The sequence below is a fragment of the Myotis brandtii genome, unplaced genomic scaffold (assembly GCF_000412655.1).
Source record: "Myotis brandtii unplaced genomic scaffold, ASM41265v1 scaffold95, whole genome shotgun sequence".
Lineage (NCBI taxonomy): Eukaryota > Metazoa > Chordata > Mammalia > Chiroptera > Vespertilionidae > Myotis > Myotis brandtii.
Genome location: NW_005371920.1, coordinates 446,217 through 468,431, shown reverse-complemented (window position 1 = coordinate 468,431; position 22,215 = coordinate 446,217). Strand labels below are relative to the sequence as shown.

General features: G+C 43.7%; 1 protein-coding gene across 4 annotated transcripts in view; it reads right to left on the bottom strand.

Moving 5' to 3' along the window:
- Positions 1-244: 244 nt before the first annotated feature.
- PPP2R2B (protein phosphatase 2, regulatory subunit B, beta) overlaps positions 245-22,215 on the bottom strand; it is a 402,097-nt gene continuing 380,126 nt past the window's right edge. For all 4 annotated transcript variants that reach the window (XM_005885985.2, XM_005885986.2, XM_005885984.2 and 1 more), the window contains 3 exons: positions 13,962-14,131; positions 3,268-3,359; positions 245-1,644 (listed from right to left, as the gene is read on the bottom strand). In XM_005885985.2, coding sequence (XP_005886047.1) covers positions 1,365-1,644; positions 3,268-3,359; positions 13,962-14,131 — 542 coding nt within the window. In that variant the 3' untranslated portion in view covers positions 245-1,364. The remainder of the gene's footprint in view (positions 1,645-3,267; positions 3,360-13,961; positions 14,132-22,215) is intronic.

Sequence of the window (22,215 nt, the reverse complement as noted above, 5' to 3'; positions counted from 1 at the left end):
TGTGTTGCTTATTCTGAGAAACCTTTTGCTTTTCAGTCCTTTGAATTCACTGTGTCTCCTTCCCAGAGGTGTGCCACATTGAACCTTCTGGAAGTTTTAGTTTGAATCTTCAACTTGGGGGAAGGACGAACCAGCCTCCACAGGTTTAAGCCGACGTCACTCTAATGTCAAAGCATCTCCATTCCCCCGGATTCCATTTTTTTTGCAGATGGTGAGCTTGGGGAGGGTTAGAAGTGCTCGATTAGACTGTACAAATCAGCATTTTTATTGGCTGTATCGGTTCTAGCGACAGTGGAGATCGATGGGTTGTTCCTTTTGGTTACCAAACCCAGGAAGAGGGGAGGGGGCCTGTTCAGGAGACACGCCCGAAAAGGACAGGCCAGCCTTGCTCAGGGAGCCAGGGCTGGTCCCCGCAGCCTCCAGCTTCATGCAGAACGCCAGCTAAGAAACAACCAGGGCCCGGCCTTTAGAAGTCAATGGAGTAAGTAAGCTAGAAAAGGGTGAAGAGAAAAAGCCAGGGAACGTGTAAGTAGAGGATTATATGGAGCCATTTAAAATGACAAAAAGCAAGAGGAACAGAGCGGCTGATGGAATCTGGCCCCCGTGGCCTTGCCAAGCCAGCCCTGAGAAGCGCCGTGTGGAAGCGCTCCCTTTATGCCCCCTGAAGCACTCGCGGTGCTTCCCAGCCAGATTCTCAGGCTCTTTCTATGGCGCTTACAAATGAAAGACTATAGCAGTGCTGATGCGGTCCTCCCCTTCTCATTCAGCATCCCCTTCACAGCCTCATGAGATAAATCTCTGGCTCAAATGAAATTGTTAAAAAAGAAAATGGCAAAAAAAAAAAAAGTGCTGTTGGGGCAGGAGATGCTGACTAGTTCTTTTTTTTTTCTTTCTCACAAAACAAGGAGCATTTCTCTAAAGAGTAGAGTAAACGGTGTTTATTTTTTTGTTGAATTTTTCAATCAAAGGGAATTGTTTAATTAAAAAAAAACGTATCCCTTTTCACTTTAAATACTACAGACAACCTCATTTTATCTCAGCAGACACCTAGCAACAAAACACGGGACCCACCAGAGAAAACTGGGCAAAGAAAAGCATCAGAAATTCAGGTCAACTATGGAAGAATTACTGTTAGCTGGCAGCTCTCAATTCTAAACAGAAGTGTCCGGGACCTATTGGGTTGGACAAAAGTGTCTTAGAACTGGGGATATGGGAAAGTTGGACTCCTTTGAATTCTATCCCAGTTGTTTTCCGTGTAGGGAAATGAAAGTCAATGCATCAAATGAAGACCCAAAGAAACATTTAAAAACATGTTTGACTAGTATTCAGTATGTGAGATTATTAAGCAATAATAACTTGTCCTCCTAGTTAACCTTGTCCTGGAATATATATAGGTTATTTGTAGCCGCCACTGCTATAATATTTTCTGAAGGATGCCAAGCTGTATGCAAGATCTTTTTGCTAAAGTCCAGGCTATCGACGCTGATCTCGTCTTTTCTCCGCTTGCCCCCCACGCACACTTTTCGAGGTTTCAGGATAGCCCGGGGTTTGCTGTTTTCCCTCGAGGCCTCCAGGGTGACATCACGCTTGGTGTTTCGGTCAAACATCCTGAAGAAGTTGTTGTAGGAGCCGGTCATGATGACGCTGAAAGGCAAACGGTGCAACTGAGTGCTGTGGGGAAAGGGCCGTCACACGTCCCTACGGTGCCTTTCTAAAGCAAGCCCCACCACTCTGTGGCCTGCTGATGGCACCATACATTTTATTAAAAACAAACACCCAAACAGGCTCTAGAGTGCGAATGCTGATGTCCTTCGCAGTCGCCAAGAGCAACAAGCCTTGGACCTGGAAATACGGATCGTGATAAGCTTCCTTGTTAATTACTGCTGTTCCCTAGATTCCTTGCTGTTCTGGGGCTCAGTCAGTGAGTCACAGGGTTGTGGGGCTCAGGATTGTGAGGCTGGAGAAGGTGAGGAGAGCAGGAGCACTTTGAAACCATGAAGCACTGTGCATATTTAAAGCTGACCTCGAAGGCCCTCCCCAGCTGTGGGGCGTTAGGATGGGCTGGTGAGCTGCTTGCGTGGCTAGACGGATCAAACAAGGTGGACAGTGGCACCAAACAGGGCCCAGTAAGTGGCGGAGTCCCATTTTCTAACATTTTTATGTTGTTTATGTTAAATAACATATATAACATTCTGTTATTTAATCCATGGTCAGGATTAAATAACGTAAGGTGTGTGAAGGTGCCTGGTACACAATAGGTGCTTAATAAGCGTAGTTTTTGAATCTAGGCTAAGATAGAGGGGGAGTGAGAGCAATGACAACAAATACACAATAATATGTACAATTAATAAACAAATACATTATATATAAATAAGTAATAAAATAACAGGGCTGGCTAGCTTCTTTTCCCTGTAGGAGCTTTTGTTCATATATCACAATTGCTTTTCGCTCTCCTCCCCCTGTCCTATGCCAGCTGGATGGTCTGACTTGGGTCCTCTGCCATAGGGCGATTTCTTCCAGGCTATGTGGAGGGCGCTCTGGTTCATTGGCTAAGAAGGCCGAACAAGGGACAGGGACAGCTCCTGCTCACTAAAGGCGAGACTCTCCGAGTGCTTTGGCACCATCGATTTCTGTGCTTCTAGGGCAATACTGTAGTGCTGGTGCCGCCTTCACCAGGGACAGCCCCTGGAAGCCTGAGCCAAGTTCTCCTGGAACTCAGAGATTCATCTGTATTTGTCAAACTAAAAATGAACTATTGGGAGGTAATATGAAGCATTGTTGAAATCAAAGGCCTTAAAACAGTAATAAATCACGTAGAGGGAATGTGATAAATGGGCCCGGCTAGCATTCAGCTAATGAGCCGCCGGGGCCTTTGGCCAAGTCTACACTAGCAGCTTCAAGAAATAATTTTCGATCTAGAAAGTTTGCAGTCACGTGAACCGTTCGTGCTGGGATGTGAGGGAGGATCATTAGTGCTCTCCATTTTCGGCATGCTGGCCTGGCCCTGGGGGGTCTTGTGTGTAAAAGATCAGATTTTCTCGCTGATGTCAAAGGGTCACCTGCGCGGTCCTGAAAGAGGAGTCAAGGGTCTCACTACGTCCTTCCCTTCTTCCCAGGCCTGACCCCAGGGGCATCTGGTGACCCACACAAGGCATCCCTGCCAGGCCTTGGGACCTGACATTGACATCCATGGAAGAGAAATCACCCAGGCCTCCGCCAGGAGAGGGCCGGCCTTTGGGAGGCTCCTGGCCACTGAGCCTTTCTTACCTGTCTGACCCATTCCACACGCACTCGAATTTATCAAAAATGCAGTCGTTTTCGTAGAGGGAGCACAATTTGCTGCGGAGGTAGTCATGAACCTGAGGAAGAAATACATCAACGGAGTCAATTATTTTAAAAAAGGATGATGTCTGTGAATACCTCCTCTGTTGACGTGAGCTGTTAATTCTTTCGGTGTAAACGCGCCTCGATCCAGGTGGTCCTGGTCTGAAACCAGGCGCGGCCCTTTCCAGCTGCGGGGCATTAGGATGGGCTGCTTATGTGGCTAGAATGGATCAAACAAGCTTGGTAGGTGGGCAGTGGCACCCAACAGGGCCCAGTAGTAAGGAGTGGTGGTGATAATAATAGGCGTACATAGTATGTTACTTGTTATTAGCCAGGTGCTTTATCCATAAAATCTCATCTCAGGACGTAGGGACCATCATTCACTTCATTTTAATGAAGCATGAAGTGCAGGGTATGACATCATGTGTCCAAGATCACACAGGAAAGAACATGACAGGATGGGAACTGAACCCCTGTATTCGGGTTCCAGGGCACCCACTCTCTACTCTAGCAATCTGCCTCCCCCACTCGCTCTGCCTCATTAGCCTCACCGTACTATAGTACACGGGGTCTCAGTCCCACACAGAAGCCGCGATAATGACCTGAGATGAGGCCAACGGGGAGACAGACCTGGGTGAAGGTAGAAGGATGGTAGGAAAAGCATGTGTCACTGTGTTCAGATTTAGAGTGATGGTTCGTTCTCCCTTGTCTTGCAGCCTGGGCCCCTCGCCTCTCCTGAGTCCAGAGTCCAGCAGGATGCTGACCTCAGGTGCAGCTGTGTGCTGAGTACTGGACAAAGGACTGAGGTAAGATTCATCCCATGTGGCCTTACACGTTTTGGGTATTTACAAGCTTGCTGAGTCATGGGACAGTGTATTGCTAACTGCAAATCAATTTCCTCCACTGTGGCTCTGTTGTTCCCCCAAGGTTCTGGGCCTTGCCAGGGTGTCTGCTTCAGGGCTGTGGGTGGAGAAGGGGGATGCAAGAATGAGACTTGTGTTCTGTATTTGGTATCTCTGCTGCAAATTAACTAATTCTCTCCCTTTCTGCCACCTTTGGGGCATATTGAAGTGGCTCAGAAGGCCATTTCTGTTTGTAGGGATGAAAATCTTGAGTGATTGTTAAGAATTTTTTAGCATAAAACCAGAAGAGCATCTGAGGGCAAAAGAGGGCTGATTCTGGGTATTGACCAGGGGCTGGCAAACTTTTTACAATATAAAGGGCCATATGGCCTCTGTTGCAACCACTCAGCTCTGCCCGGTAATGCAAAAGTAGCCACAGGCAATACATAAACAAATGAGCAGGGAAGTGTTCCAGTAAAACTTTATTTATAACAACAGGTGGCAGACAGGATTGGTTTCTGGGCCATACTTCTGTTTACTCCATGTCTTGACTGTTCTCCCCATCCCCTCAAAGCACCACAGACTACTTTCTATGAAGAAGGTGATGGTGGAGTTAAGGGACTCAGCACTGGTCTCGTTTCTAGAAAGTGTTGATTCTGGCCTTTATCACTGACTTGCTTCTGGGCTGTGTGTAATGCGTGGGGGAAGGAGAGGAGTTGGACTGGGAGTGAATCCAGGGGGCAATGGGAGCCAAATCTCTGATCCCGATGCCCCAGCTCTCCTGCTGTTGGAGGGGAAAGATGAGCAAACAGATGCTTAGCCTTCTCTCCTCCTCCCTCTTATCTGGTGTGGAGCACTTTTTAAAAAAATATATATTTTATTGATTTTTTACAGAGAGGAAGGGAGAGGGATAGAGAGTTAGAAACATCGATCAGCTGCCTCCTGCACACCCCCTACTGGGGATGTGCCTGCAACCAAGGTACATGCCCTTGACCGGAATCGAACCTGGGACCCTTGAGTCTGCAGGTTGACGCTCTATCCACTGAGCCAAACCGGTTAGGGCTAGTATGGAGCACTTTTAAGGCAAGGCACAGATGTGAGTATTCTAAGAAGGGGAAATAAGTTTTGCAAACCCTTGGTTAAGCAGGTTTGTATAATGCAGCACTTCTCAGAGTCCCACATTCTTCTGCTTCACTATGATCATCCAACTTCCTTCCTTTGGTAGGAGAAGTATCAACTATTATCTTTAAAATAATTAGGATTTTGATAGGGAGGGAGGGGATAGAGCAGTAAGGTTTAGAAAGAGGGTTGTGGTATGCCTTTTCAGGCCTGACCCAGGCTGTCCTCTCCTTGATGAACCTTTCCTGATCCTTCACCTTTGCTTATAGAAACAGCACAGGTGAGTAATAAGTGTCAGAATGTGTGAGCTTTGGAAGTATGGGCCCATTAGTGGGAACCACACCATCAGTAACTCAATAAATAATTTTTAAATTTATTTTTCTGTTACAGTTGACATGCAATATTATATTAGTTTCAGGCACAACACTATGCTTAGACATTTCTATAACTTATTAAGTGATTACCGCAATAAGTCTAGTACCCATTTGACACCATATACAGTTATTACAATATTCTTGACTGTATTTCCTTTACATCCCTGTGACTATCCATAAGTAATTCCTGAAGGATAAAAGTCAGGAAGGATTTAGGGGAAAACCTTGTCTGAACTAGTATTTTCTCCTCCCAGCATCGATATTCTGGGAAGCTCCTGCCTGCCTCCAACTGAAGGCATCTGAAGGAAAAGAAGAGCTACTGTGAAGGTATGTTGCATTTATGTTCTGTTGTTAAAAATCTTAGGCAAACAAGATGCATCTTTCTCCATCAGAGGCAAGAATGAGGTAAGATATATACACGAGAAACACTTAGAAAACAGAGCAAGAGAGAACTTAAAATTCATCTTATTCGATGCTTCATGTTCCAAATATTATTTTGCTTCTGTGTTCATATTAGATTGTGTTTGACCTTTTTGACACTGAGTCTTCCAATCCAGGGGTTCTCAATTATGTACTTGTGGAAGTCTGATGTTGGTAGTTAATGGTCTGCTCACGAGGCCTACCAAGAGCAGACTCTATTGGTTTGTTCTTATATTTCAGGGGTTGACACATTTTTCCAGTAAAGGGTCAGATAGTAAATATTTTAGGTTTTGTGGGCCACATGGCCTCTGTCACAACCACTCAACTTTGCCATTGTAGCATGAAAGCAGCCATAGACAATATGCAAAATAATTGGGTGTGGCTGTGTTTCAATAAAACTTTATTCACATAAACAGAGGCAGGGCTGGATTTGGCTCACAAGTTGCCATTCCTTCTTCTATAGGAAACCCTGAAAATAGCTCATCATATTTAAGTCTACAGCTCAGGGCAAGCCTTAGTAATTGATTATGGGATTCTTTCCCATTGGATCAGGCCTCACAGTCTTTTTTCAACAGTGTTTTAGACACTCAATCAGCATTTATTTACCATCTTTGATATAGTATATAAATGTAGTGATATTTCATTTCAATACGTGTGCTAAAATATCTATTTCTTAGGTAAACATGGTTTGAAAACCATGAACTTAAAATGCTGGTTACTCCATGTCCCTGCTAGCTAGCTGTGTTCTAAAAGCCTTTCCCTAAAATGAAAGTACTAATTGCTCTCACCGCTGTGTCACCGGAATCTACTTCTCTCTAATCAAGGCTCTGTCAATACCACCCATGCTCAGGTTCCAGTTCCCACTGCCGTCTGTCTCTTTTTTGTGTTAAAGTTTGAAACACGAGATGGTTTGTCTGTGCAGCTGGAAGAGGACACCTATGGACTGAAGATGGAGGACTGTGAGTGAGAGCTTGGGGCAGGTGCTGCGGAGTTGGACCTTTAAGTCTGGGTATGCTTTGGGGGACAGTAAGACCCCCAATATACAAGGGGATGCTCTTTGAACCACAGGGGTAAACAAACTATCTCAACTCCATACGTGGTCTTGAATTCTGGCCCTCAGACCTGTTACAGCACCCTCTGGAACTCACAGTCAGTCATTAAAGTCCTGGACGTCCTCAACCTCCTCTCTGAACTTTTCCTCCTCCTTCTGATGGAAAGATCTGCTTTTCCTAAGGCTGCTCACGTGGTGGCAGGACTTTTGCTCTCCTGGGACAGGGTGGGCTCGTTGGTGCTCCACACAATTGTTACTGCCTAGAATCCTCAGCTCCTTGAAGCCATGCCAGCAAACTCAACTCCCTGATACCCATCCTTTTTACAGTCCCCAGAAGTTCCCTGAGCCTCTCTTTTTTTTTTTTTTCTTAAGTGATAGGGAATTGGTCAGTGGTTACCTCATATCAACCTTGGGAATCAGTTCATGTTACTAATGATTTTCAGAGGCATAAGCAAGAAATGACCAAGGACAAGTTAGTCTTGCAAAATAAGCTAAATTATGCTTTATCTTTTAAAAAATCTATCTTTATTGTTTTTTGTTTTTTTTGCATCTTATCCATTTTATTTATTTATTTATTTTTTAAATCTTTATTGTTCAGATTACATTTGTTCCTCTTTTTTTTTTCCCCCATAACTCCCCTCCTCCCAGTTCCCACCCCACCCTCCGCCCTCACTCCCCACCCACTGTCCTCATCCATAGGTGCACGATTTTTGTCCAGTTTCTTCCCGCATCTCCCATTCCCCTTTCCCCCCCAAGAATAGTCAGTCCATTCCCTTTCTATGTCCCTGATTCATTATAATCACCAGTTCATTCTGTACATCAGATTATTTATTCACTTGATTCTTAGATTCACTTGTTGATAGATGCATGTTTGTTGTTCACAATTTGTATCTTTACCTTTTTCTTCTTCCTCTTCTTAAAGGATACCTTTCAGCATTTCGTATAATACTGGTTTAGTGGTGATGAACTCCTTTAGCTTTTCCTTATCTGTGAAGCTCTTTATCTGACCTTCAATTCTGAATGATAGCTTTGCTGGATAAAGTATTCTTGGTTGTAGGTTCTTGGTATTCAGCACTTTGAATATTTCTTGCCATTCCCTTCTGGCCTGCCAAGTTTCTGTTGAGAAATCAGCTGACAGTCGTATGGGTATTCCCTTGTAGGTAACTGAGTTTCTTTCTCTTGCTGCTTTTAAGATTCTCTCTTTGTCTTTTGCTCTTGGCATTTTAATTATGATGTGTCTTGGTGTGGTCCTCTTTGGATTCCTTTTGTTTGGGGTTCTCTGCGCTTCTTGGACCTGTAAGTCCATTTCTTTCACCAGGTGGGGGAAGTTTTCTGCCATTATTTCTTCAAATAGGTTTTCAATATCTTGCTGTCTCTCATCTTCTGGCACCCCTATTATTCTGATGTTGGTACGCTTGAAGCTGTCCCAGAGGCTCCTTACACTATCTTCGTATTTTCGGATTCTTTTTTCATTTTGCTTTTCCGGTTGGGTGTTTTTTGCTTCTTCGCATTTCAAATCTTTGGCTTGATTCTTGCGCTCCTCTGGTCTGCTATTGGGTGTAATATTCTTTATTTCAGAGCGTGTATGCTTAATTTCTAGTTTCTTTATCATAGCATCGAGGGTCTCATTAGTTTTCGTGAGGCTCTCCAAAAGTTTATTGCAAGCCCTCAAAATTGCGTTTTTTAGCTCTATATCCTCCATTTCTGTCATGTTTTTTTGTCTCCGCATTTTTTATGCTTTCTTGGTGCACCCCCTAGTGGTCTTTGTGCGCAGTCTTGTTCTAGTTGAGCCTTGATTGTTGTAGTTAATACTAGAGGGATTTGACCACCAGGCCGACTGGCTGTGTGAATCAGCTGTGTCTGCCGCGGAAAACTTCTGTCCTCTGGGGAGGTGCTAATCTAGCCTTTGCCTGAGGCGATCTGGCAAATGGCTCTGCGCAGGGCTTGGGCGGGGCGGGCTCAACAGGGCGGGCGGGCGGAGGGAGCGGTTATGGCCCCTCTCAGTCCCGTTCCCAGAGGCTCTGCTTCTCAGAACCCCCGGAACCGCTGCAAACCTCGGAGGGAAAGCTGCCTTCCAACTGATGCCAGACACTCCCGCTTCTCCCGTTTGGGTCCGAGTCCCCAGCGATTCGCCCGTATCTGGAGCTCAGAGTCTGAGACTCCCCCCTGACCGAAAACGACAACCGCGCTCTCAGCCACCAGCCCGCTTTGCGCGCGCACCTCCGCACCTGAGTTTTTTCCACACTGCGCCTCCTCTGAGCCTCGGTGTGCTGTTATTTTTCCTTCTAGTTGAAGAGTCTCTCCTCAGCCAGCCTTCCTGTGGTTCTGGGTGATGTCCGTTCCGTCTTTTAGTTGTATTTTTGAAGTGGTTGTTTGCGGCAGCAGTCTGCGGTGTTTACCTATGCCGCCATCTTGGTCTCTCCCTGAGCCTCTCCATCACTATTCCCGCCATCATTCTGGTCTCTCAGCATCATCATTTTCAATTAGTTTTGCCCTTGGTCATTCCTTTAACAACTATTACTCTATTGCTACTTCCTGATTTGATCTATTTTCCTCCTTACTGCCTTCGATTCAGTGGTCCATCATTATAACCACTCTCTTACTATAAACCTTCAACAAACCTGCTTTTCTTTCCCTTTCCACTGTACTCATTTTGGCAAAAACCCCATCACTAGTTAAATCTAACTTCCTGCCCTTCCCTACCTGTACTAAGCAGGTGAATGTGGCTGGGAAGGAACACACAATCCTACAGGTAGCCTACTTAAAATCAATAATATAAACCTCAAGTAGATCCCTGCGTAACCCTACATTTCCCTAGTCAATTCACTCTCTCTCATGAGTATTTTACTGAGAAAATCGACATAAGAAACTGTCTATAGTTCCATCACATAATTTACAAGCCTACTGCACTCTTCTTTTTTTGATGGAAGAATTATCCATCTTCCCCTCTAAGGCCAATTTTGCAATGGACTCTTCCCTCAAGGACTTTGTTCCTTTAGCTGTCTCCCTCTCCATTGGCTTCTTCTTATTGGCATAAAACTTCTTTAAGACTGTATCCCATGTTTCTGTTCCCCTTCAGAATAAAATTTCTTGAAAGAGTTATCTGTATTCACTATGTCCACGTCCTCTATTCAGAGTCCGTCCTGAACCCACTCCAATCAGACATTCATCCATCACCCACCTACACCTCTTTCATGGAGGTTCCCGAGAATTTCTACATCACTAAGTCCAAGGAACACGTCTCAGTCCTTACTTGATTCAGCAACAGCAGCTGATGACTCCCTCCTTGGGACAGTTTCTGCTCTTGGCTTCTAGGATATTCCTCTGTTTTTCTCCTACCTGCCCGGCCACTTCTTCTCAAGCTCTCTTGCCAAATCCACTTTCTTTTCTCAGGCTTTAAATACCCTCAATATACTCATAAGTGTCCAATGTTTTTCTCTAGGCAAGATATATCCAGACTCATACTAAGCTGCCTACTTGCAATTTCTGGATGTTGAGCCAATTAAAAATGTCCAAAGCCAAACTCTTGACTTCCCATCCAAATAAAATGCAACTCAACTTTGCTCAGCATAAAAATCTTGGGAGTGATCCTGGGTGCTTCTTTTTCTCTTACATCCCATCCTACTGGTTTTACCTTGGATATATACCAAGACTCTGACCACCTCCATTGCTAATACTGTCATCTAAGTTACTTACAACCCTTGCCAGAATGTTGCAATAACCTCATACCTATTCTCTGTCTCATCCCCAGCACAACCAGAATATTTATTTTATTTTATTTTTTTATTTTTATTTTTATTTTTTTTTATTTAATTAAATCTAAGCAACATAGAACTGTACACTTTATTTATTTATTTATTTATTTAGTTAAGGTTATTTTTATTTACAAGTTTTGAAAAATATAGATTTTTTACATGGGTTACTTGTGCAAAGTTAAATTTAGAAGAATGATAAATGCACTCCCCTCCTCCCAGTTCCCGCCCCACCCTCCGCCCTCACTCCCCACCCACTGTCCTCATCCATAGGTGCACGATTTTTGTCCAGTTTCTTCCCGCATCTCCCATTCCCCTTTCCCCCCCAAGAATAGTCAGTCCATTCCCTTTCTATGTCCCTGATTCATTATAATCACCAGTTCATTCTGTACATCAGATTATTTATTCACTTGGTTCTTAGATTCACTTGTTGATAGATGCATGTTTGTTGTTCACAATTTGTATCTTTACCTTTTTCTTCTTCCTCTTCTTAAAGGATACCTTTCAGCATTTCGTATAATACTGGTTTAGTGGTGATGAACTCCTTTAGCTTTTCCTTATCTGTGAAGCTCTTTATCTGACCTTCAATTCTGAATGATAGCTTTGCTGGATAAAGTATTCTTGGTTGTAGGTTCTTGGTATTCAGCACTTTGAATATTTCTTGCCATTCCCTTCTGGCCTGCCAAGTTTCTGTTGAGAAATCAGCTGACAGTCGTATGGGTATTCCCTTGTAGGTAATTGAGTCTCTTTCTCTTGCTGCTTTTAAGATTCTCTCTTTGTCTTTTGCTCTTGGCATTTTAATTATGATGTGTCTTGGTGTGGTCCTCTTTGGATTCCTTTTGTTTGGGGTTCTCTGCGCTTCTTGGACCTGTAAGTCCATTTCTTTCACCAGGTGGGGGAAGTTTTCTGCCATTATTTCTTCAAATAGGTTTTCAATATCTTGCTGTCTCTCATCTTCTGGCACCCCAATTATTCTGATGTTTGTACGCTTGAAGCTGTCCCAGAGGCTCCTTACACTATCTTCGTATTTTCGGATTCTTTTTTCATTTTGCTTTTCCGGTTGGGTGTTTTTTGCTTCTTCGCATTTCAAATCTTTGGCTTGATTCTTGCGCTCCTCTGGTCTGCTATTGGGTGTAATATTCTTTATTTCAGAGCGTGTATGCTTAATTTCTAGTTTCTTTATCATAGCATCGAGGGTCTCATTAGTTTTCGTGAAGCTCTCCAAAAGTTTATTGCAAGCCCTCAAAATTGCGTTTTTTAGCTCTATATCCTCCATTTCTGTCATGTTTTTTTGTCTCCGCATTTTTTATGCTTTCTTGGTGCACCCCCTAGTGGTCTTTGTGCGCAGTCTTGTTCTAGTTGAGCCTTGATTGTTGTAGTTAATACTAGAGGGATTTGACCACCAGGCCGACTGGCTGTGTGAATCAGCTGTGTCTGCCGCGGAAAACTTCTGTCCTCTGGGGAGGTGCTAATCTAGCCTTTGCCTGAGGCGATCTGGCAAATGGCTCTGCGCAGGGCTTGGGCGGGGCGGGCTCAACAGGGCGGGCGGAGGGAGCGGTTATGGCCCCTCTCAGTCCCGTTCCCAGAGGCTCTGCTTCTCAGAACCCCAGGAACCGCTGCAAACCTCGGAGGGAAAGCTGCCTTCCAACTGATGCCAGACACTCCCACTTCTCCCGTTTGAGTCCCCAGCGATTCGCCCGTATCTGGAGCTCAGAGTCTGAGACTCCCCCCTGACCGAAAACGACAACCGCGCTCTCAGCCACCAGCCCGCTTTGCGCGCGCACCTCCGCACCTGAGTATTTTCCACACTGCGCCTCCTCTGAGCCTCGGTGTGCTGTTATTTTTCCTTCTAGTTGAAGAGTCTCTCCTCAGCCAGCCTTCCTGCGGTTCTGGGTGATGTCCGTTCCGTCTTTTAGTTGTATTTTTGAAGTGGTTGTTTGCGGCAGCAGTCTGCGGTGTTTACCTATGCCGCCATCTTGGTCTCTCCCCAGAATATTTATTTTAAAATGTTAGTCCCACAACTTTGGGCACAGACCACCCCTCTGTATTGTACACTATGAAAAGGTGAATATGGCATGCGCATTATATCTCAAGAAGAAATATGTAAACCAAATTTCTCTGTCTAGAATTTCCTCACTTCTTTTTATCTAATCCAAGAAATCTTTAAGACTAGTTTATTCCTGCCTCTTGACCTTTGCTTCCATTGTACTCTTGCCTAGAATTAGCTTCTGCAAATCCTTTCTACCTCAAAGTCTAGTCTTCCTCTTTAAAACAACAGCAGCCAACCATTCTAAACAATACTGTCTCTTTTTGTCAGTAAGTCTACAAACCTCTACATAGCCTTCCTGACTCCTCTTCCCTCCACACCCAATCAGTTAGCAAACCTCACAGACTCTCCATCCTCCCGCCTTCTCCACCTGCATGCCACCATTGCCTCCTCCCTAAATTCCTTCAATCCGTTTGGCAAGTTGAACTATAAAACACATGGTAAACACAAAATTCACAATGGCATTTCCTGTGTAAGACTTTTTAATGGCTCTCCATTGTACTCAGACTAAAGACAAAATACCCTAATCTACTTTACCAGAGCCTACTCTCCAAGCTCTTTCTGCCCCTGTGTTCCATATTCCAGATGCAGAGAGTTCCTTTCTGAACACACCGTGTTCCTCTTGATTCCAGGCCTTTCAACACCCTATTCTAAGAACACAATTTTTCTGGCTAGTTCATGGAGTCAAGACTCAGATGAAGGGTTGCTTCTTTAGGAAAGCCTCTCTCCCCAGGTGGCCCTCAGTATCATCACCGTACACTCAATTCCCTGCTTGTCATCTCACTTCTCTACCAGACTGTCAGGAGAGCAGGACCACATCTGAATCTACGGTATCCATCACACAGTAAGTGCTCAGTAGATAAGGATTAAGTTCTAGCCCCTCCATATGCAGCTCCTCTTAAATCCTGTGGTTCCCACAGGATATACCACTTTAATTTTTCTGTGTTGTGATAAGCCCTTGTGGGCAGAGGCTGACTTGGAAGCCTACAGTGGAAGTGTGCGATACACCCATGGGTGGAGGGTGGTCTGTACCTGGTAAGTCTCGATGGGGCGGTTTTCCATGTTGAGATCCCAGACTTTAACGGTCAGATAGTCCCTGGTCATGATGTACCTCCCACTGTGGCTGAACTTCACATCCGAAATCGAAGAGATAATTTCAGAGAAAAACGACCGGTTGCTTGGATCTTCCGGCTCCTCAAAAACTGTAGAACAAAAGCAAAAGAAGACAAATTTAGCCCATTCTTACCAACATGTTAGTCCGATGATAACAGAGAACTGTCAGCTCTTTGGCAGCAGAAAAAGCTGTCACTGGTTTCTGTATTTTTCTTCCGATGTGAGGACTGGCCTGTCCCATCCATTCATCTGGCTTTGACCATTTCCGAGCTCCAGGTCTATGCACCTAACTCTGTTTCACATTCCCCCTTGTTTCTGGTGCCACTGTATATACCAAAACCTGGAGTGGTCTTAGATGCTTAAATTAAAAATTTTTTACTGCCTTATTAAGATATAATTTGTATACCATAAAATTTACTCATTTAAAGATTGCAGTTCAGTGGTTTTCTGTATAATCACATAATCATGAAACCATCCCCCCAATCTAAATTTAGAACATTTTCCTTTACCCCCTCAAAAAAACTCCATGCCCATTAGCAGTTACTCCCCATTCCCCACCCCTATAACCCTAGGCCACCACTAATCTATTTTCTGGTTCTATGAAATTACCTATAAATGGAACCATAGAATATGTGGTCCTCTGTGTCTGATTTCTTTTATTTAGCATCATGTTTTCAAGGTTCAGCCAGGCTATAGCATGTATCAGTACTTCATTTCTATTAACAGCTGAATAAATATTCTATTGTATGGACATACCACATTCTCTTTACCAGTTCATTCGTTTATAGACATTTGGGTTGTTTTTACCTTTTGGCTATTATGAACATTCATGTACAAGTTTTTGTATGGACATGTTTTTTATATTTCCTGGATTGTTGTGTTTAATAATGGGGCTTTGCTGTCATTTACTAGTGTGTGACCTAGGGCAAGTTACTGAACTGTGGCTACAATGTCCTTTGTATACAGGATGGGGCAAAGGTAGGTTTATAGTTGTTTGTATGAAAAATACAATAAATAAATAAGAATAGCCTGCCTGGAGTGGCTCAATTGGTTGAGCATTATCCTGTGCACTGAAAGGTTGTGGGTTTGGGTCAGGGCACGTATGGAAGGCAAGGGATCAATGTTTCTCTCGCTCCAAGAATGTCCTGGGGTGAGATTTAAAAAAAACACCTACACACACACACACACAAAAACTAGAATAGCCCTGACCAGTTTGGCTCAGTGGATGGAGCGTCGACCTGTGGACTCAAGGGGCCCGGGTTCGATTTTGGTCAGGGGCATGTACCTTGGTTGTGGGCGCATAACCAGTAGGGAGTGTGCAGGAGGCAGCTGATCGATGTTTCTCTCTCATCCATGTTTCTAACTCTCTATCCCTCTCCCTTCTTCTCTGTAAAAATCAATAAAAATATATTAAAAAAAAAAACTAGAATAAACTGAGACCTACTTTTGCCCCACCCTGTATGTTGTTCGTTTGCTCCAATACCCAGCCAGGCACTTACCATGTCTTTATTGCTTCAGCTAATTTCCACTTACAGGAATAAAAGACAGCTCTACAGTTTGATATTGAGCCTGTCATAAGCTGCATTACCTTGATTTTGAACTTCTCTGGTTCAAATTGAATGTACAGAATATATCTTGTTATCCCAAGTCTAAGCTCTGCTTGATCATTCCTTCCTCACTGATTCAAATGCCTCATCTTTTACATATTATTTTAGCCCCAAATGATCTTTCTCTGAAGCCCCATCACACTTGGTCTGGCTCATTCATCTAGCATGTGCTCAGGGACTCTCGCCTTATTATTTAATAACCCACAGGTTTGTCTTACCACAACTAGGATGTGAACTTAGAGGCAGGATTTTGGTTTTTCTTGTCTTTGTACTGAGAGTTTTACTCACAAATGTTCAATAAATATTTGTTGCTTGATTGGAACCAAAGCCAGCTAAATTAATGAATTCTTTGCCTTCTGAGTGCTTAGCATATATGATGTCAAGCTATACATCTTTACCAATATTTTATTATTTTGGACCCCCAACAATGGTGACCGAGTATGGCCTACTTAGTAAGTGTTTGGTTCAGCCTAAAATTGTGATACAAACAGCAGCCTGTAGGTTACTGAGTTAACTTGTCCTCCAAAACTTCCTTTTTCCTGCCTGCTCAATGCACTCGCAGTACCATCAAATTCCAGATAGAAAACCTAAGATATCGAGCTCTCTTTCAAACCTTGCTAAATCAACCCACCAGCCGAACCAAAAATACTTCTTTTCACAGAACCATTTAAGAGAACAGCAAAAACAATTAATCAATCAGAATTGAACTTGAGATTAAAAGGAAAAAACAACCAAAAACCATTTAAACAGAAAAACGGGAGCTTATTATAGTCTCTGACCCACTGTATGAGTCTCTGGCATTATATTTAAATCAAGCATTAACGAAGGCCCCTCCCTGGATTCTGACTGGTTCCCTCATAGTTGAGAACTACATTTTCACTTAAGTTTCCATATAAGGCAATCTCATTAAGACTGGAGACTTAGAAACAACAATCACACCCCATGCAAAACACACACACATCTTAACAGAGGGGAGTGGGAACCTTGAGGCTTGGTCACCTGATGTAGTGAAGGGACAGCTTGAGGCAGTAGGTGGGAAGGGTTTAAACTGCTCTGGAGTCCATTCCTGCCTCTATAACAGTGATGGCGAACCTTTTGAGCTCAGCGTGTCAGCATTTTGAAAAACCCTAACTTAACTCTGGTGCCGTGTCACATATAGAAATTTTTTGATATTTGCAACCATAGCAAAACAAAGACGTATATTTTTGATATTTATTTTATATATTTAAATGCCATTTAACAAAGAAAAATCAACCAAAGAAATGAGTTTGCGTGTCACCTCTGACACGCGTGTCATAGGTTCGCCATCACTGCCCTATAACTTACCAGTGGTTGACTTTTTCTTACTACCCCGAGCTTCAGTTTTCTCAGGGGCAGAAAGGGGTTGTATGTGGCCGGACACATATGCTTGGCACATGGTAGGTTTTCAATAACTGTCAGTTGATATTTTTATCACCATTAGCTTGTACTCTTCTGCATTGGCCAATCATATTTCATTCATTGGGAATCTTGAGAATTTGGGACTGTGAACTGTTTATAAGGAATCTGTTCTCCAAACACCTGGCATATTGGGGCCCAATGTAGCCACATTAGAAAGCCTCAAAATGATATCCCCAGAATATGGAGGTGAAATAAAAAGACAATTCTTTAATCAATCCATCACTAATTGTGTATGTGGGACAGAGGACAGGATATAGATAACATAGCATCACAGCACTTTGCAGTTCATGACACATCTATGCCTATCCGAGGTTTAATATCAACTTCAGGAATTCTATTCATTCATTCATTCATTCGGTAACATTTAATAGTGCTAATAACTACTGTCTATGGGAAGCTTAGTATATTCTAGGCCAGTGATGGTGAACCTTTTGAGCTCGGCATGTCAGCATTTTGAAAAACCCTAACTTAACTCTGGTGCCATGTCACATATAGAAATTTTTTGATATTTGCAACCATAGTAAAACAAAGACTTATATTTTGATATTTATTTTATATATTTAAATGCCACTTAACAAAGAAAAATCAACCAAAAAAATGAGTTTGCGTGTCACCTCTGACACGCGTGTCACCTCTGACACACGTGTCATAGGTTCGCCATCACTGTTCTAGGCCCTGTATTTTACATGCTTTATCTCATTTAATCCTTATAACAATACTATGAAGTAGGATTGATGATTCCTTATTTTATAGATATGGAAAACTAAGGCACAGAGAGGTTTTGTAACCTGCCCAAAGACACACAGCTAGATCTGCCTTTTGAATCAAGGTCTGATTCAAAGTCTTTGTTCTTAATCATGATGGAAATCTGCCTGGTACCATCAATTAGGCCTTATTTTAGGAGCTATAAGACGGTTCCAGGTTAGAATCTACACAGAACAATGGAACTGTAAAGTGGAACAACTCCTAATGACTAGATCTATGCTTCCCCTTTTATACAAAGTCCATTTAAACACCCAGGGGGCATGGGTTCTACACCAACACTCACGGTTTGAGCCATACAACACCAGTGGCAAGCATAAGGTGGGAACCCCAGGACTTTGCATGCCCGGTTAAGACCCTTACCATAGAAGAAGCCCAGCCTCCAGGCCATCTCTCACCTCCAGCTATAATCCCTGTGGCAAGCAGTGAGGCAACCTTTCCTCTCCCTGTCCCTCTCCCTCAGTTTATGTGCATGGACATTTGATTTATTTCACTTAGTTGTCTCCCCTAATAGGATGCAAGCTCTACAAGGGCAGGTTTTTATTATGTTTTTGTTTGTTTGTTTTTGGTCTATTTTGTTCTGCTATATTCCCTGGAACATAGGAGGTGCTCGTAAATGTATGTTTAATGAATGAATATGGACAACCATTTTAATTTTAAGTGAAAATAATACCTATCTAATAATTAAACAGGCCCTGAAAAGAACCTATCTAAACAATGCTTTATTCAGCTCAAATTTGTTTCTGTTTAGGCCCTTGAAAAGTATGGGGAAAATTCAGGGTTTTTACTAATTCAGGCTGAGCAATCATTTGTGGGCTATTTCAGTGTGTTTTATGTGCATGCACACACATGCACCACACTTAGTATACTACCTAGAACATACAAATAAAAAGTATTTGTTGGATGGATGCATGCCAAACCCTGTACTAAATGCCAAGGTTGCTAGGAACAAGACAGATCCAGTCCTACCCACATGGTGCTCACAGGCTAGAGGAAAAGACAAATGCTAAACAATTCTACACATTTCGTTACAGATGTGAATACGTGAGATTTTACTGCATTAACAGAGGGGAATAAAGGTGCTGGGGGGCCAGCAAGAGGAATGCAAATGGAACATCACCGTGTGTTCCATGTATGTTACTGAACGTGTGGTACAAAAGCATCTACTGCTTGAGTGACAGATCTTGAGACAAATCAAAACTGGTGTCAGATTCACCACAAGGGAGCACGTATCTTGGAGACCCCAATAACAATAGTCATAAAAACAATGACATCTGCCCCATTTCTTGGTCCTCATATTTCGCATACATTATCCCATTTAATGCTCAAGCTTATGAGGACGGTATGCTTACTGTCCTTACCTATAGATGAGATAGACCAGAAGAGGGTGAGTAATTTGCCCAGGATCACAGTTAAATAGTAGAAATGGGCTTTCAAGGGACCATGTGTCTGTCTGTGACACTGCCACCACAACCAGACCTTCCTTGCTTTGTCAACATCATCTCTCTGTTCAAACAATCTCGTTAAACCGGGCTCCCTCATGTTCTAGATAGACCTGGTGCTCTCCCACTTTCGTGCCTCACCGCCTCCTGTGTCCATCCTGGGATACTGGAAAGAACATCAGACTGGGAGTCAAGGACACTGGGTTGGAATCCAGGCTGGACACAAATTAGCCAACTCGTAACAATACTATCTATTTGTTGAGCACTAATGCTATGTGCCTTACATGTAGTAACTCATTCAGTAGTCATAGATATGATGATTTCCCTTTTCCACAAATCAGTAACTCAGGCACAGAGGTTTTATAGCCAGTGGGAGGCAAAGCCAGGATTTGAACTTGGTCTGCTTCTTATGCTCTCAACCTCTGGGCTTTTAACTTCTGTCCTACTGCCTTTCGTTAGAATGACTGGGCAACTGGCAACCGCCTGGGCCTGTTTCCTTGTCTGTAATGTGAAAGAGGCAGGATTGCCAACCAGGTCCCTCCCAGCTCTTAGATGATAAGATCTGTGAAATTCCACTAGTCTTGTCTTTCAATTTCCCTCTACTGACCCCTGCTACTGTAGGGTAGCCTTCCCCAAGTGACATCAGCAGCACGCCCACCCCGTGATATGTCGGGCATTCCAGATTCTGAGGCCAACGAACTTGGGAAACTCCTACCCAATTTTGAGAATGCAATTCGCTTATTAAGTGCTGAGAAGTCCCACAGGTAAAAACTAACATTCTTTACTCCAGGTTTCTCAACCTATGCACTGGTGAATTTTGGACCAAGTAATTCTTTGCTGTTGGGGGCGTTAGAGGGTGTTTAGCAATATCCCTGGCCTCTACCCAATAAATCTTCAATCTCCACTTGTGATAACCCAAGTGGCTCCAGACATTGCCAGATGTTCCCCGGGGGAATGGCTGCCCCTGGCTTTAATCCCACTTTCAAGTCTTATTGGGTCACACCTCCTCCCTCCCCACTATTCCGGTTTTTTTTGGGGAAAATCACTTGCAGCCCATTGTTTCTCTAGTTATTGTTGCTTAGAACACACTTTGTGTTACAATGCTCTAGCAAGTCTTATTGGGTCACACCTCCTCCCTCCCCACTATCCCATTTTTTGGGGGGAAAATCACTTGCAGCCAATTGTTTCTCTAGTATATTGTTGCTTAGAACACACTTTGGGTTACAATGCTCTAGTCAAAAGAGTCTAGTCGAAAGCAACTGATACTTCCTTGGAAATCCCACAGGCTATAAAGTAGCCCCCCCTTATCTGCAGGGATTTGTTCCTAGACCCCCAGTGGATGCCTGAAAGCATGAGTTGTACCAAACCCTGTATATACCCTGGTTTTCCCTCTACATACATAACTACAGTAAAGTCAGAGATTAACAACAATAAAATAGCATAACATCCTGCCATTAAAGTTATGTGAATATGGTCTTGCTCTTAAAATATCATATTATACTGTACATACAGCATGGATGTGCTTGACAAAGGGATGATTCACATCCTGGATGGGGTGGGTCAGCACAAAGTTTCATCACGCTACTCAGAATGGTGCACAATTCAAAACTTATGAATTGTTAATTTCTGGAATTTTCCATGCAATATTTTAGGACTGTAGTTGATTGAATATGGTCTTGCTCTTAAAATATCATATTATACTGTACATACAGCATGGATGTGCTTGACAAAGGGATGATTCACATCCTGGATGGGGTGGGTCAGCACAAAGTTTCATCACGCTACTCAGAATGGTGCACAATTCAAAACTTATGAATTGTTAATTTCTGGAATTTTCCATGTAATATTTTAGGACTGTAGTTGAGTGTGGGTAACCGAAACCATGGAAAGCAAAACCGAGGATGCGGGGGAATACCGCATTCAGTGTCCCGAGCAGGCAGTGTTTTGTGTTATAACATGTGCACATCTGAATACGACTCTACAGAACTGTGTTTGATGTTAACCTTCAGGGTGCTGGCGCGGGCTACGCACCCGAGAAAGCTCCGATGACTGATGGACTGAATAGGGTCCCAGAATCCTGGGAAAGAGTGGAATTCACAAATAAGAGAAAGGAAGTGTCAGGAAGAAAACTGCTGACTTAGAGAAACCTAGAGCTAAAACTACATTCATTACAACCAGGGGGCAGGGGAGGAGGAGAAAGGGGAGAACACACAGGAAGCATGCTGTGTGCCTGTCGTTGGGTTGTGGGACAGGAGAAGAGAGGATGGAGGGAACCCATAGGGAAGGCTGTTTCTGGGGGAGGCTCCCTTCGCGACCTCACACTGGACACCGCACAGAAACTCATGCCTACGATGAAGAGTCAGGAGGGGACCCAAGGCCACACAGCTGATCCTGACGGCCTCCTCACACTCCGCAGCCTAAGGTACAGTGGCTAAGAGGACAGGCGGCTCTAAGCTTAGCATGCCTGGTTGAACTCCGACTTTGCTGCTTATAAGCTATGAAGCCTTGGGCATGTGGCTTGACTCCTTCCAAGCTTCACTTTCCTTACCCGTCAGAGGCGTTCCTACCTTTTGGGTGGTGGTGGGACAGATGAGCTCTTTCATGCCAAGCGCTTAGCATTGTGCCTGCGCACCCAGAATAACAGGGAAGGCAGCAGCCATGCACAGGGGGGTGGTATTTAAGGCAAACTTGGTGCAAAACAAGTCCCAGAGCCCGAGGTGGGGCCAGATCTTAAGAGCTACCAGTTGTAAATCGATTTCTAGGTCTCGGAACTGGGCTGTGGCACAGACACACAATAGCTTGTCTCTGGACTGCCGCTTGAAATTCGCCTTTCTTGGTCCAAGTGTCTTTCATTTGGTGCCGAACAATGTCACCACCACCCACCCTGCCTTTGATGACTCAGGCAGATGAGAGGGAGAGTAC